Source organism: Dendropsophus ebraccatus, chromosome 9 (genome assembly GCF_027789765.1).
Source record: "Dendropsophus ebraccatus isolate aDenEbr1 chromosome 9, aDenEbr1.pat, whole genome shotgun sequence".
Lineage (NCBI taxonomy): Eukaryota > Metazoa > Chordata > Amphibia > Anura > Hylidae > Dendropsophus > Dendropsophus ebraccatus.
The window spans coordinates 116,306,541-116,322,881 of NC_091462.1; the positions used below are offsets into that span (position 1 = coordinate 116,306,541).

At 46.3% G+C, this 16,341-nt stretch overlaps 1 protein-coding gene across 1 annotated transcript; it reads right to left on the reverse strand.

Annotated features, from left to right (window-relative positions):
* Positions 1–8,614: 8,614 nt before the first annotated feature.
* LOC138800572 (microfibril-associated glycoprotein 4-like) lies at positions 8,615–14,878 on the reverse strand. Its single transcript, XM_069982342.1, has 6 exons — positions 14,796–14,878; positions 14,576–14,675; positions 12,390–12,541; positions 12,221–12,317; positions 11,352–11,534; positions 8,615–9,227 (listed from the first exon to the last, which is right to left on the reverse strand). Exons 1-6 carry the CDS (start codon positions 14,799–14,801, stop codon positions 8,980–8,982), a joined length of 786 nt encoding a protein of 261 aa, XP_069838443.1. The 5' UTR covers positions 14,802–14,878; the 3' UTR covers positions 8,615–8,979.
* Between the last annotated feature and the right edge of the window lie 1,463 nt (positions 14,879–16,341).

Consider the following 16,341-nt stretch of genomic DNA (forward strand, 5'->3'; position numbering starts at 1 on the left):
CTGCAAATTATCAGGAAATCTGGACTCTTTTACATTAGTGGAGCCCTGTGTAACCTATGGAGAGGGGAGGGGGGAGGAGGGAGATCAGTCGGCAGCAGAGAACAAATTAAATGACAGTCACACTTTAAGTTTGCTAGCACTCTTCCTATGTTATGTGATGGTATAGATTCAGGTGGACTGTGAAGTGCTCTGCTCTCTTTGTATCCACACCGTGATGGTCGGCGTTTATAGGTGTCACTCACCCAGCGGTGTGCTTTGTCTCAATGTTCTCCACGTTGGGTGAAATCACCTCCCGCATATATTAGTAGTGTTCAGCTGTCCTTGGAATATAGTATATATGTGTGTGTGGAGGGGGGTCACGTTTCAGCCGGTAACGCTCCTCTTTCCCGCTGTAGTACTTAGAACTTTGAGTCCTTCGGAGTCCAACGTGACGTCACGTCTCCCACAGAAGCCTGGAATAGTCAAACAACCTTTAACATGTTTCGAGGGGTACGCCCCTCTTTGTCACTAAGATGCAGGGCCGCTTTAACCAGAGGGCACATGGTGCACGTGCACCGGGCCCACTGGTTAAAGGGGCCCCCCCGAGCAGGCCGGCCGTTGCTATGTGCGACCAATGCGGTCGCACAGGGCTCCGGCCACCAGCCTGTCAGGGTGGAGCGCCATGGATGGGTAATCTACTTACCCCTCCATGGCGCCCCCTGCAGGGCCCCCCCCGTCCGCCGCTGCCCCCGCCCGCTGCTGCTGCGGCGCTTCAGCGCTGCAGCAGCAGCGACACTGACAGAGAGAGAGCCATTGGCTCCCTCCCTGTCAGTCCCTCTTGTGGCCGCACTTCCTGCAGTCACAAGAGGCCGCGCTCTCCCTCTAGCGCCCGACGTCACTGGAGCGTCGGCGCGAGGGTAAGGGGAGTGCAGCCTCTTGTGACCACAGGAAGTGCGGCCACAGGAGGGAAGAGAAGAGGAACGCGTGGACCCAGGTGAGTAACAGTGTTTGTTTTTTTCAATGTTGTATGGGAGGGGGAGCGCATATACTATTGGGGAGCACAGGGGGCTATATACTATGGGGGAGCACAGAGGAGCTATATACTATGGGGGAGCACAGGGAGCTATATACTATGGGGGAGCACAGGGAAGTTATATACTATGGGGGAGCACAGGGGGCTATATACTATGGGGGAGCACAGGGGAGCTATATACTATGGGGAAGCACAGGGGACTATATACTACTGGGGAGCACAGGGGTCTATATACTATGGGGAGCACAGGGGTCTATATACTATGGGGGAGCACAGGGGAGCTATATACTATGGGGGAGAACAGGGGAGCTATATACTACTGGGGAGCACAGGGGAGCTATATACTACTGGGGAGCACAGGGGGCTATATACTACTGGGCAGCACAGGGGGCTATATACTATGGGGGAGCACAGGGGGCTATATACTATGGGGGAGCACAGGGGGCTATATACTATGGGGGAGCACAGGGGGCTATATACTATGGGGGAGCACAGGGGAGCTATATACTATTGGGGAGCACAGGGGGCTATATACTATTGGGGAGCACAGGGGGCTATATACTATTGGGGAGCACAGGGAGCTATATACTATTGGGGAGCACAGGGGTCTATATACTATGGGGGAGAGCACAGGGGGGCTATATATTATGGAGAGCACAGGGGGGCTATGTACTATTGGGGAGAGCACAGGGGGCTATATACTATTGGGGGAGCACAGGGGGGCTATATACTATTGGGGGAGAGCACAGGGGGGCTATATACTATTGTGGGAGAGCATAGGGGTCTATATACTATTGGAGAGCACAGGGGGGCTATATACTATTGGGGGAGAGCACAGGGGGGCTATACACTATTGTGGGAGAGCACAGGGGGGGCTATATACTACTGGGGAGAGTGCACAGGGGGGCTATATACTAATGGGGGAGCGCACAGCAGGACTGTATATAACTAGAGGAGCACATAAGGGTCTATATACTACAGGGACACCTTAAAACTATGGAGGCACAGAGGGGTGTAACTATGTAGGGGTACAGAGGGGTGTAACTATGTAGGGGTACAGAGGGGTGTAACTACTGTATAGGGGTACAAGGGACCTAACTACTGTATGTGTTGGAGCCTAAAATATTTGTCTGGCAGATTCTGGAGAGAAGATTCACAGCCAGGAGAAGACTTCAAGGTGGCCCAGAGAAAAAGAAAAGGTGACAGACTCTAATCGGAGAAGACGCCCCCGGTGAGTCACTGGATGTAACTGCACTCTGTTATAGGGTTGTAGTGTTAGGGGTCATGATGTGGCGGTATTATGTAATGGTATCATTGGTGATATCTTTCTGTTTTGTTTAGTGCAGTTTTTATGTAATATGTAATCACTGTATGGTGGAAATAGTGTTATAAGGTAACTACTGTATGTATTGGGGCTCTTGATACAGTGTGGGGGCAAATTCAGCACATTATACAATGTGCCGAAAGGGAAGGGGGGGCCCACTCTTGAGGGCTGTGCACTGGGCCCACCAATGTATTAAAACGGCCCTGCTAAGATGTGGCCCCTCCCTTGATGCAGCTTTTTGTAGGTGACCTGGATCCTGAAAGTCTTCAGTTTCAAAGTCCTTATATAAGTGCAAAAAGTTCTATTTCGGAGTTTATGATTGTTTGGAAGTTAAATATTTCCTTTCAGCTCTTGAGATTTTTTTTTTGTCATCTCCTTTTCTCCAATCAATCTGAACCCTCTAGTTTCCCTTGATGTTTTTCCTTGTAGTGATCTGACAATGGGCATCCTTCATACTATATGTTATAACGGGCGTCCTTCATGCTATATGTTACTATAATGGGCGTCCTTCATACTATATGTTACTATAATGGGCGTCCTTCATACTATATGTTACTATAATGGGCGTCCTTCATACTATATGTTACTATAATGGGCGTCCTTCATACTATATGTTATAACGGGCGTCCTTCATGCTATATGTTACTATAATGGGCGTCCTTCATACTATATGTTACTATAATGGGCGTCCTTCATACTATATGTTACTATAATGGGCGTCCTTCATACTATATGTTACTATAATGGGCGTCCTTCATACTATATGTTACTATAATGGGCGTCCTTCATACTATATGTTACTATAATGGGCGTCCTTCATACTATATGTTACTATAATGGGCGTCCTTCATACTATATGTTACTATAATGGGCGTCCTTCATACTATGTTACTATAATGGGCGTCCTTCATACTATATGTTACTATAATGGGCGTCCTTCATACTATATGTTACTATAATGGGCGTCCTTCATACTATGTTACTATAATGGACGTCCTTCATACTATATGTTACTATAATGGGCGTCCTTCATACTATATGTTACTATAATGGGCGTCCTTCATACTATGTTACTATAATGGACGTCCTTCATACTATATGTTACTATAATGGGCGTCCTTCATACTATATGTTACTATAATGGGCGTCCTTCATACTATGTTACTATAATGGACGTCCTTCATACTATATGTTACTATAATGGGCGTCCTTCATACTATATGTTACTATAATGGGCGTCCTTCATACTATATGTTACTATAATGGGCGTCCTTCATACTATATGTTACTATAATGGGCGTCCTTCATACTATATGTTACTATAATGGGCGTCCTTCATACTATATGTTACTATAATGGGCGTCCTTCATACTATATGTTACTATAATGGGCGTCCTTCATACTATATGTTACTATAATGGGCGTCCTTCATACTATATGTTACTATAATGGGCGTCCTTCATACTATATGTTACTATAATGGGCGTCCTTCATACTATATGTTACTATAATGGGCGTCCTTCATACTATATGTTACTATAATGGGCGTCCTTCATACTATATGTTACTATAATGGGCGTCCTTCATACTATATGTTACTATAATGGGCGTCCTTCATACTATATGTTACTATAATGGGCGTCCTTCATACTATATGTTACTATAATGGGCGTCCTTCATACTATATGTTACTATAATGGGCGTCCTTCATACTATATGTTACTATAATGGGCGTCCTTCATACTATATGTTACTATAATTGGCGTCCTCCGTACTATTTACCAGGGGTACTCAACAACTTTTAGTGAAGGTCCACTTACCGGGGTCTATTGTCAGGTGAAGGTCCGAGCTGAACATCAGTAGGAAACGTGTTTTGTTACTTTTCACAAACATTGTTGAGCTATTTACATACAGAATTGCTGCTTATTAGTGGGAAAACTAGCATTTTTTCTCTTTCACCGGCCCCTTGAAATCAGGTACAAAGGGGGTGACTGCCCCCAGTAGTATATAGCCCCCCTGTGCGCTCCCCCAGTAGTATATAGCCCCCCTGTTGCTCCCACAGTAGTATAAAGCCTGCCTGTGTGCTCCCCCAGTAGTATATAGCCCCCTGTGTGCTCCCCCAGTAGTATATAGCTTCTTATTGCTCCCCCAGTAGTATAAAGAACCCTGTGCTCTCCCCCAGTTGTATATAGACCCCTATTGCTCCCCTAGTAGTATAAAGACCCCTGTGCGCTCCCTCAGTAGTATATAGCCCGCCTGTGCGCTCCCCAGAAGTATATAACCTCCCTGTGCGCTCTCCCCCAGTAGTATATAGCCCCCCTGTTGCTCCCCCGGTAGTATATAGACCCCTGTGCTCTCCCCCAGTAGTATTTAGCCCCCCTGTGCTCCCCCAGTAGTATATAGATCCCCCTGTGTGCTCCCTTAATTATATAGATTCCCTGTGATCCCCAATCCCATCTAGCATATAACATAAAAAAACAAACACTTATACTCACCTGGGTCCGTGCGTCTCGTCTTCTCCACACTGCAGCGGTCACAAGAGGCCGCTCTCCCCTTGTCCTGGCACCGGCACTCCAGTGACGTCACTAGAGCGCCAACACCAGAGGCAGAGTGCGGCCTCTTGTGACTGCTGCGGCCAGTGAGGGGTGACTGACAGGGAGGGAGCCAATGGCTCCCACTCTTTCAGTGCTGCTGCACAGTAACTCGTTACAAGCACCCATAGTTACTGTGCATAGTGCAGCTCAGTATACAGGTATACTGGGCTGCTGCAGGGGTCCGGAGAGCTGGCCTCCGCAGTCTGCGTTCTGACCTCTGCTATATGTTATTAAAATGGGCGTCCTTTATACTCTCTTTGAATATTATAAATATGTTCATTTATTCTCATGTATAAGTCTCTTTTGGTTCTGCCAATGTACATTTTGTGACAAGGACATATAATACAACATGTCACCCCCTTGGACCGGCAGGTAATATGTTCTCTAATTTTAACCCTGTGTGTTCCCTCTGTATTTGTCACTTCTGTTACCTGTTTTCCTCTGCATTTGTTTGCATGGTCTGCAGGTTCCACATGGGAAGAACCCTTCATTATAGGAGACTAAGGCTGATTTATCTTGCCCACACTGTTGGTTACCATTATTTTTAACTGTGGGCGCTCTCATAGGTTGTGCCCAGGTTTTGAGATTTTTTTTAAATAAATTTTTGATTAAACGGGATTAAGTCCCCTATGATTTTGTCTTGTCTTCCCACCGTTTTCTTAATGATTTTCCTAAAGATATATTATTGATTGGTGTATGTGGTGATTAGTGGAATCTCAAATCCCCCATAATTTTGATAAGAAGTTTTTTTGTTATTTCTCTTTTTTTATCTGTGGGTGTTAGATCGTACAATAGAAATGTAAATGCATGTTCCTGACAGAGGGGCTGTAGATGTGTGCGGGACCGCTGCAGTGAGAGCGGTCCCGCACACATCAGTGTTTGGGGCCGGAGATAATGACAGGCAGCCGCGATCCAGCAGCTGCCAGTCATTAACCCCTTAAAAGCTTTAGTGCACAACGATCGCTGGGTTTAAGGTAGTCAGTGACAAGACCAGCTCCTGTCACTGACTGATCTGGACCCCCAAAGCCATGCTGCGGGAGTCCCGATCACTTGTACTGATAGGGTAAGTCACTTACCTCCATCCTGTCGTATCGGCTATCTATGCATAGAATCTGCTTTCATGCAGGCTCTATGTACAGATTGCCGATAACACTGATCTATGCTATACCATGGCATAGCATAGATCAGTATATGCAATCTAATGATTGCATGTTTTACTGTAAAACTTTTTACAAAAAGTACCGTTTACTGTAAAATAAAAATTGTAATTTTTTTTAAAAGTATTAAAAAACCCTAATAACCCCCCCAATAAAAGTTTAATATACCCCCTTGCCCATTATAAAATCTAAATATATACCGCTGTCCTCTCACATATACTGCTCTCCTCTCACATATACTGCTCTCCTCTCACATATACTGCTCTCCTCTCACATATACTGCTCTCCTCTCACATATACTGCTGCCCTCTCACATATACTGCTCTCCTCTCACATATACTGCTCTCCTCTCACATATACTGCTCTCCTCTCACATATATTGCTCTCCTCTCACATATACTGGTCTTCTCTTATATACTGCTCTCCTCTTACATATACTGCTCTCCTCTCACATATACTGCTCTCCTCTCACATATACTGCTCTCCTCTCACATATACTGCTCTCCTCTCACATATACTGCTGCCCTCTCACATATACTGCTCTCCTCTCACATATACTGCTCTCCTCTCACATATACTGCTCTCCTCTCACATATACTGCTCTCCTCTCACATATATTGCTCTCCTCTCACATATACTGCTCTCCTCTCACATATACTGCTCTCCTCTCACATATACTGCTCTCCTCTCACATATACTGCTCTCCTCTCACATATATTGCTCTCCTCTCACATATACTGGTCTTCTTATATACTGCTCTCCTCTTACATATACTTCTGTCCTCTCACATATACTGCTCTCCTCTCACATATACTGCTCTCCTCTCACATATATTGCTCTCCTCTCGCATATACTGGTCTTCTCTTATATACTGCTCTCCTCTCACATATACTTCTGTCCTCTCACATATCCTGCTCTCCTCTCACATATACTGCTCTCCTGTTACGTAACTGCTGCCCCCTTCCATAGTGTGAACCTGGCCATACAATGTATACTGTATGTTCATGTGGTCACTATATATGTGTGTATGTGTATATATATCTATCATCTGACACCCTGCATATGATACATCAGTATACACCTATAGGCTATGTTCACACTGCGTATGCTTCCGGCCGTAGTGCGAACCGCGAATATACGCACGTAGGTTTCAGGTTGATGCGTTCGCTTGAAAGTATATGATATACGGCCGCACAGTGCACACTACGTATGAGCTTACGGCCGGATCGTATACGGCGCCGTGAAAAATGAACACGACCATTGTTTGAGGACGGATATGTTGAAACTCACGGCCGTGGATTTCCATGCGGTCCCGTACGGAATACTTATTTCAGCCAAATTGAACTTGATTTTTCGATCTAAAAAGTTGTGTGGTTTACGGGGCGAAGATTTCCAAGTAAATGACAGGCCTCAGATCGCTTCGAAACAAGCTAGGGAAGCATAGCTATACTGCGGGCGTATGTTCGCGGTTCGTACGCATCCGGTCGCATGTCTATTTTTCCCACGCCCGTAGTTTCAGCCGCACATGTACGGCGTCGTATGAAATGCGGCCGGACTCATACGCAGTGTGAACATAGCCATAAAATGTAGACCGTATATCTGTGTAATACAATGTGCATGACTCCTTTAGTCTTTTGTTATTTTTTTTCTTTAATGTCTATAGGGTTGTATGAGGTCTCTATGTTCTCTGTTTTTGGTTTGTGTTTTCCCGTTTTTGGCTGTTCGCTTGGCGGTGCCCGTAGATATATTTAATAGTGCTGACTTCTGATGCCAGCTAGGCTTCTTTTTTATCTTTTTTTTTTATATGAGAAAAGGGGAAGGGGGGTGATTTAAAGGGAAAGTGTAACCTGCTCCCCATACGGCCATTTTCTTACCTGTATCCTCAGCGCCGTTTAAGTTAAATCTTCAGTTTCATTAACATGTAAATGAGGAGGTTTGGTGGGGTGAATCGGTGTCCTGGGGTGGTTAGTCCCGCCCCCAGAGCACCAAAATGCCTGAATAGCATAAAGGGTTAAACTGCAAACAAACTACACAGGAACGGCACCAAGGACTAAAGGGGAACTCTGTTTGCGCCTGTGGCTCCTGCAGCTCCTCCTTCTTCCTGGTTGTGGTTGCTTAGAAACACAACCAAATGACCTATGAGTTATCCATATTTTTTTTATAGAAATACGGATGCCAAACAGGTTACAATCTGTAAAAAATATCGGATCCCATTGATTTCTATTTCAATCAAATCTGGGTCCGCACTAGGACACGTACTTTTTTCTTTTTTCAGCATTGGTTTGCATCCTTGTAATCTACGGATGTGAATAGCCCAATAGACATCAATGTGCACTAATAAGGAAATACACATCCAAAAATTACGGGCCATGTGAATAAGGCCTTACACTGATACAACAGGTCCACAGTACAGTCCCAGTAAAATACATGGTCTATATACCGCACCACACTAGAGACCATACAAAGCTATGGAGTCGGTACACTGCCATACCTTTCTCTATGATAATCTGCAGAGTAATTCCCATAGTCTTGTGGTATTACTGTTTATTGATATTGGGGAAGATTTAATACAAGTTCAGGGGATACAACATAAAACCAAGGAGCCGGGGACATGCAGAGGGGTCAGCTGAGGGTTCAGTGGAGAGGTCAGTGAAGGGGTCCCCGTAATAGTCAGCAGGGGGTCAGTGGAGCAGTCAGCAGATGGGTCAGTGTAGGAACCAGTGGAGAAATAAGCGGGAGGGGGGGGGGGGTCAGCATAGGGGTAAGCGGAGGAGCCAGCAGTGGGTCTACATCTAGGGAAGGGGGGGGGGAAGCTTCAAGATTCAGGCTACATGTTAAGGAATATCCACCATCTTCGTGTGTGATGGTTGTCACCATCAGGGGTGGGGGACATCACTGCCGTCTGATCTTCATTTCGGTGCTCTTCAGAGAATAGTACAGACCCCTCCACTGAGACCAGATGATGCCGCTGCCGTAGGACAGGTGAGCACCACGCAGGTAAGGACCATTCAAGTTAGCCAGGTGACATGCCCTGTACCAGAAGCCTCCGGAGGAGAGGGAGGCACAGTTCTGGAGATAGACGTCACGGTCGCTGTCGTATGTAGAGAACTTCATTCCATTGTGGTAGGAGAGGGCGTCCCCTGTAGGTGATAAGAAGTAATGACGTTAGAAGTGACTTGGACCCCTACAGGACCCTGTGTGTACTACAGCCAGCTGCTTCTCGTATACTGTATATCCCTTTGATACAATGTATACTGTATTGTAGTGTACCCCCTGGTCAGGGGCAGATTAACTTTACCATAGCCCCTAGGCTGCTCACCAAGCCTGCCCCCCCCCCCCCCCACACACACTGTAACTATGGCGGCACTAGCCTGGTGTTCATAGTACAGGACAGATAATGTCATGATGTCCTGATTTGTGCAAAATTGCCATAAAAAAACTGTGATTTTTTTCAGATCATGGCGGAAGTGTAGCCAGGAGACAGTACACCACTGAAAGTATAAGTCTTTTTGGGTGGTCATGGGCCCCCCAGGAGCTCAGGGCCCAGGGCTGCCGCCCGAAACGCCCCTATTATAATCCTCTACTGCCCCGGTGATGTTATATCGGAGGAGCGACCGGTCACCTGCTGGGTGCTGAGGTGTGACAGCATTCCTGTGGTGGATGGTCAAGATACAGCCGGACCTTGGGGTGTTACTTTTTGTGGTGTGATGGCACGCCAGCTTTTATTTGACAAGGCCGATTGTATCCTTTTCCCCTGTGGTCAGTGTCCTGCCGGGGTCCCTTGGGATAGTGTGATCACGGATGGCCAGAGTGGTGTAGTGACCCACCCGGACTATCAGATCTGCCAATCACAGAAAGGGCAAGTGTCCCAAGGTTGTGGTGTACGTGCTGTGTCGGTGGAAAACGGAAAAATCACAGAGTCTCTTTAACTTAAATAGGCTTGTTGTTTACTGATGATATGTACTTGACACAAGGTTACACAATTCTGACGTTTTCTCTTGATAATATTCTTGACAATAGTTCCGGACAAATACTAGTCTATACAGTAGCTGAATCTGTAGTAGGAATACAGCGTAGGATATAGTTGTGCTGACTGAGTAGTGTTCTGAGTGATAAGAGGAAGTAGAGTAATAGAGAGGAGTATGCCGTGAGAGTCTCAACCCAGGTAGTACTGTGCTCTGCCGGGATAATGGAGGATGAGGTAGAATACTTAAAAGAAGAATACCTGTGCCCGTGTATTAACCTTGAATTAGTCTTCACACCACCTTATGCCCACTAGACTCGGCTGAACCTTCCTAGAGGGTGACACAAGCCCCTGACCTTGTTACCTGGAATGAGCGGAATGCCGAGGGTTTCCTGCTCACACCCGCGCTGTGAGATAGAGATCCTAGGCTTACTGCAACTTTGCTCTATCTAGATCAAGTCCTAGCTCTTTGGCTTTTGTTGTGGATACTGTCCTGCTCTGTTACTTCTCCTAAACCTCGGCATAGGTTCAGGTTGTCTCTGGCTTGTCCTCTCCTAAGAGGGGTTTAACACTGCATAGTGCTGTGTAGCGTTATTAGGGAGGAAAACTGAGTACTGTCTTATGTCCTTCCCATATGAGGTTCTAGCTAAGACTCTAGCTTGAGAGTACGGGGATCTGGCAGAGGGCCAGGGCCCAAATAGGACCACTGTGGAGAGCTATATAGCTTGCCTCCATCATCCACAATGTCTTACATGAGAGACCTTTACACTTCCTGTACCCATGTGACTTACTTCCCTAGCGCAACTAATGTGGGCTGTGAGTGGGTGAAGAGTGCAACAGAAGAAACAAGGAGAGAGCTGATAGGAGAGAAGACTGATTCCTACTGGTCTACAGATTCCTGTAACACATAAAGAAACAATAACCCCTTACATCCTTCAGCCGTGCAACTTCCAAATACACATAATATGGTGACGTCTAGTGGTGAAACTGTAGTACTGTCTACATCACCATACAAGTACAGACTTTTACGAGGGGTGTATAGTACTGTAACACCCGTGGTAGGACAACACAATGTATACTGTGTGTGTGTATATATATGTGTGTATATATGTGTATATATATATATATATATATATATATATATATAGTGTCTGTGTCATACCATATATATATATATATATATATATATATATATATATATATATATATATAATCTGTGTGTCCATCTAATACAATGTATATAGTCATCTGAATATGATTAAGAATTACCCACGAGCCCGTGTGTGTGTGTGGTTGTTACCTGCTCCACCATCACTGAAGCCGTCCACATGCAGCGTGTAGCCATCCTCCTCCGGATTGATGTTATACGGGGAGATGGCGAACTCTGCGTACTTAGCGAAGGTCATGTTGTTGTCGAAATCTCCCAAATCAACTCTCAGCTCGTACTTATTCCGGAGAGTGAGGAGGTACATATAGTGTAACCCTACAGGGAGAAACATAGGGGGCATGAGCGATGCTCTGCTGGGGACCGACGCTCTGCTAGGACGTGATGCTGTGCTGGGGAGCAATGCTCTGCTGGGGAGTGTTGCTCTTCTGTGGAGTGATGCTGTGCTGGACAGTGATGCTCTGCTGGGGAGCTCTGCTCTGCTAGGGAATTATGTTCTGTGGGGGAATGATGCTCTGCTAGGGAGTGATGCTCTGCTGGAAAGTTATTCTCTTCTGCAGCATGATGCTTTTCTGAGGGGAGATGCTTTGCTAGGGAGCGATGCTGTGCTGGGCAGTGATGCTCTGCTAGGGAGTTACGTGTTGCGAGGAAGTGATGCTCTGCTGGGAAGTGATTGTCCGTGGGGAAGCAATGCTCTGCTGTGAAGTGATGGTCTGTGGGAGGACGATGCTCTGCTGTGCAGCCTGGGACATAGTGGGTCTGTTTATGCCCTTAATGAATATAAAGCCTCAACCCATCACCTCTGGACCACCCAGGGTCCGCAGACATCTTGGTTGTTACCGATCACTCACCCAGGGTCTGCAGACATCTTGGTTGTTACCCATCACTCACCCAGGGTCTGCAGACATCTTGGTTGTTACCCATCACTCACCCAGGGTCTGCAGACATCTTGGTTGTTACCCATCACTCACCCAGGGTCCGCAGACATCTTGGTTGTTACTCACCCAGCCAGTACTCGCCGTCTGCTCTCCCGAATCCTAACCGATAGTCGCTCCAGCCCCGGAAGAAGATCAGGGAGCCATTGAACCTCTTCTGGATGACCTGTCCCCCAAACAGATGAGATCAGCAGAGAGTACAACAATGGCAGCCAACGTCCCCCAGCCCGGCACCCACCGTCCACTTGCCACCCTCAGTGGTCATGTCACAGTATACGGGCACCGCAATGCCAGGTCCGGCTGGGTAGATGATGTATGGGCCGCTCTCTTCATCCCCGTTCTCACACACGTCTTCACAATCTACAGGATACTGGTCAGTGGTGGAGCACACTGCAACAAGAACCGATGTAGGAGGTCAACACAGGGGTCACATGGCCCAGAGATATGTCTCATCCTCCAGAGCTGCACTCACTACTCTGCTGTTACATCAAGACTCATCAGGAACCCTAAGCAAAAGGGGACATCATTTTGGGTGGGGCGGTCTTTAGTCCTCACAGTCTTGTCTGTATAATGCTTCACACTTGAGGTGTAGGTGCAGGTGTAATGATATATGTATTATTATAAATCTTATCTGTTTGTGTATGGTACCATATGTGATGACAATGTGATTTTTATTTTCATTTGATTAGTTACAGTTTGGCATTAAACCTCAAAGCCCAAGGGAAGGGCAATCCTTTAGCCAGGGTTTCCCTAGAGGTTTCTGCCACAGGGGTGTTTTTCCTCTCCTGAGTGCTGGAGGATGACTTTTTATGAGTTGGGGATTAGCTTCGTTTTGCACAATTTTTATGTTTTTTTTCCTGGACTTGGTTTGATGGTTCAGGAGTCAGATGGAAGTTGTGGTTACAGGATGTTAACCCTCATGGTGGTGAACAGACTGAGCCTAACAATGTCATAATGGTAACCTCACCCAGGCGTGGGCACGGCAGCTAAGCACAAGAGTGAAGATATTTAGTAGGGTCAACTACACTGCACTCACTAATCTGCTGTTACATCATGTCTTATCCTCCAGAGCTGCACTCACTAGTCTGCTGTTACATCATATGTTATCCTCCAGAGCTGCACTCACTGTTCTGCTGTTACATCATGTCTCATCCTCCAGAGCTGCCCTCCCTGTTCTGCTGTTACATAATATCTTATCCTCCAGAGCTGCACTCACTATTCTGCTGCTACATCATGTCTTATCCTCAAGAGCTGCACTCACTATTCTGCTGTTACATCATATGTTATCCTCCAGAGCTGCACTCACTATTTTGCTGTTACATAATGTCTCATCCTCCAGAGCTGCCCTCACTATTCTGCTGCTACATCATGTCTCATCCTCCAGAGCTGCACTCACTATTCTGCTGCTACATCATGTCTTATCCTCCATAGTTGCACTCACTGTTCTGCTGTTAGATCATATGTTATCCTCCAGAGCTGCACTCACTATATTATTGAGCACTGGTATTAAACATGATGTGGGGATAACTGGCTACAATTCTGCTAAACCTATAGTATAAGATGAAGAATCCCTCCAGTCCAGCCATGACCTCATTTGACAAACAGTCTGCGGAGAACTTCCCATGAGAACAGGTGTGAGTTCTGTGGGTCAGGAAAACAGCTGGAAAGTGTGAGTCCCCCGGGGGTGGGATGTGGGGGGGCGGGGGCTTTAGACGGGGGCGCAGGTAGGGAACGTGTTGTGTCAGCGCGCACTGTGTCCTGCAGATGTGAGCGAGGACTATGAGGTCATAGTGAGATCACATTACACCAACACTAAGCCTCAGCTCTGCTACAATCCCTGCACACAGAGGCCTCTGCTACATCCCATCCAGGACTACAACTCCCATCATTGTGACAAAGAAAGGAAGGAATGAGACTGTTTTGTCAGATCAAGCAGAGCTGGGATGGAGTAACGTTTTCCGTCTGTAGTAAAAGGAGAATTGCAGACGCTGTAGTGTTACTAGTGATATATAGCAGAGCTGACTTGGCAGAGAGGTATATACATTCATCAGACATAGCAGAGATGTATATGCAGAGGTCAATTCATCAGACATAGCAGAGATGTATATGCAGAGGTCAATTCATTAGACATAGCAGAGATGTATATGCAGAGTTCCTTAATCAGACATAGCAGAATAGGCATCTATAAAGTCTAAGCTTAGGTGTAGTAGAGCTGAGTTTGTCATATCTACCACCTACTCTTAGTGAAGTGAAGATGTAGTACTTATCTATGCGGGGACCAATTGTTCACAATGCACAGATACTGGAAATCTAATGTGTTAAATGAAGAGCTCAGCTCTGCTACATCAATCTGTCCTTAGGTTGGAAAAGTTCTTGGCAGAGAAGCATCTCGTATCCATCTTATAAGAAGTTGAGTAAACTTACAAGGTTCTTCGTTCTGCTTAGTGGAGAGTTGACCCCTTACGGAGTTTAGGGCCACCAGGAGGAGGAAGAGGAGGATGGAGTGACTGGGGCGCCCCGCAGCCTGCAACACAACACAAAGTCCTGGTCACCCTACGTAACCCCCCTTCAATATGCCAGTCCTGAGGTGACCCCTCTCCAGACCAGTCCCCCACCTGATAAGAGGCTTGGTGCTCCCCCTTACCTCCATGTCTTCTGTGTCCTGTCTAGTGTGTGGCTGCTACTTAAGGTCTTGTATTTATATGGAGCGTCTGGTCCTGGGCCCCCCTCCCCTGTGATGTGAGCGGAGGAGCCAGAGGGAGGGATGTGTTGGTTGTGTGCACAGGATGCAGGGTTGTTACCTCTAGCCCTGTACACACGTGTATCCTCCCCGGCACATAACAGGATGGTACAGGCTGCCAGCCAGGAAAGGTGGGGAACGCCAAACACAAAAAGTGGGAAAAATAGTTGGAAAAATCCAACTGGGGGGCGGGAACGAGAGAGAAGGGTGAATGAGCAAAACGAAACCCATCCAATGGTCCATGTCCTTGGCCGTACACCATGGACCATCAGCCATCAATATGAGCCAGCCGGCCCTGTATAACCCTGTGGTCTATGGAGTAATCTCAGAGAGCCACAATGCCAAATAAGTAACAGGATAATAGTGGTGTTCCACTATGTGATAGAGGAGCCTATGGTCCCTGTGGAGCCCCAGTATGACAGTCCCCCCTGCATCCCCAATAGCCCCTCCCTAACTTTAGTACATACGGTAAGTAAGCCTACACAGAGCCACATATCCCTTCAAGAGGTCAAAGCCCATAGATGTCCCACCCAACTGTTTACTTGTTGGGAACCCACATGGAGCTTGGAGTCATGATACATGGTGGGACATGATATCATCAAGGACAGATCTCCTGTATAGATCCTGCACAAGGAAAGATGGCGGAGAAGAAAGATGGACGGAAAATGGGTACAAAGAATTAGGATTAACAGACCAGATTTTCTTGTGTAATGGTGGGTCCATTATGAGTGGAACAAGTCAACCTCTGGAATGTTTTGATGACCGATCCCTTGTCCGATGTGATGGGACATGAAATACATCAACTGGGTGAAGATATGGGTAGAACTCTCAAATAACTGAACCAAGTTGGATGATGGATCCGACTGTGCACAGGGGTCAAAAAATCTTGAGAGAACAATTTAAGAGGTAATATGTGGAGAAGAACAATGGAAAGAGAATGGGTGGAAGGAGTCAGGATGTCCAATACTGATAGAGCAGATCTTCTCGTGTAATGATGGGTCTATAATGGGTGGAACATTTGGGGAGAAAGTCAACATCTCAAATGTTTTCTTCTTCAATGAAAAGTGAAATGAGTGATGACCGATGCCTTGGTCGATTCTTGGCACAATGTGAAAAGCTCATCGGAGAAGACCTCACAAGGTGTCCAAGGAAAAATGGAAGAGGATGATGATCATTGTCAAGATGCTTGGAGACCATCAGATCTCATGTCTGAAGAACCAACACAAAACTAAAGACAACTTGGAGGAACAAACAAGGGGCAGGGTCCGATGTGATTGGACATGAAATACATCGACTGGGTCAAGATTTTTGTAAAACTCTGGTAAAAAAAAATGAACCGCGTTGGGCTGACTGTTCAGATTATATGGTTACTCAGATTACAAAGACCTCAAGAGTTTAATGCCCAAAGATGACCCATCCAGCTGTTGTCTTTGGTTGGAAGGGGACCCAC

What these genes read in the sequence shown, in the direction of transcription:
- LOC138800572 (XM_069982342.1), bottom strand. An exon ending in CTGAGGGTGGCAAGTGGACG is followed by an intron (nt 12,318 to 12,389) that starts GTGGGTGCCGGG and finishes TTTGGGGGACAG; the next exon opens with GTCATCCAGAAGAGGTTCAA. An exon ending in AGACGGCGAGTACTGGCTGG is followed by an intron (nt 11,535 to 12,220) that starts GTGAGTAACAAC and finishes TTCTCCCTGTAG; the next exon opens with GGTTACACTATATGTACCTC.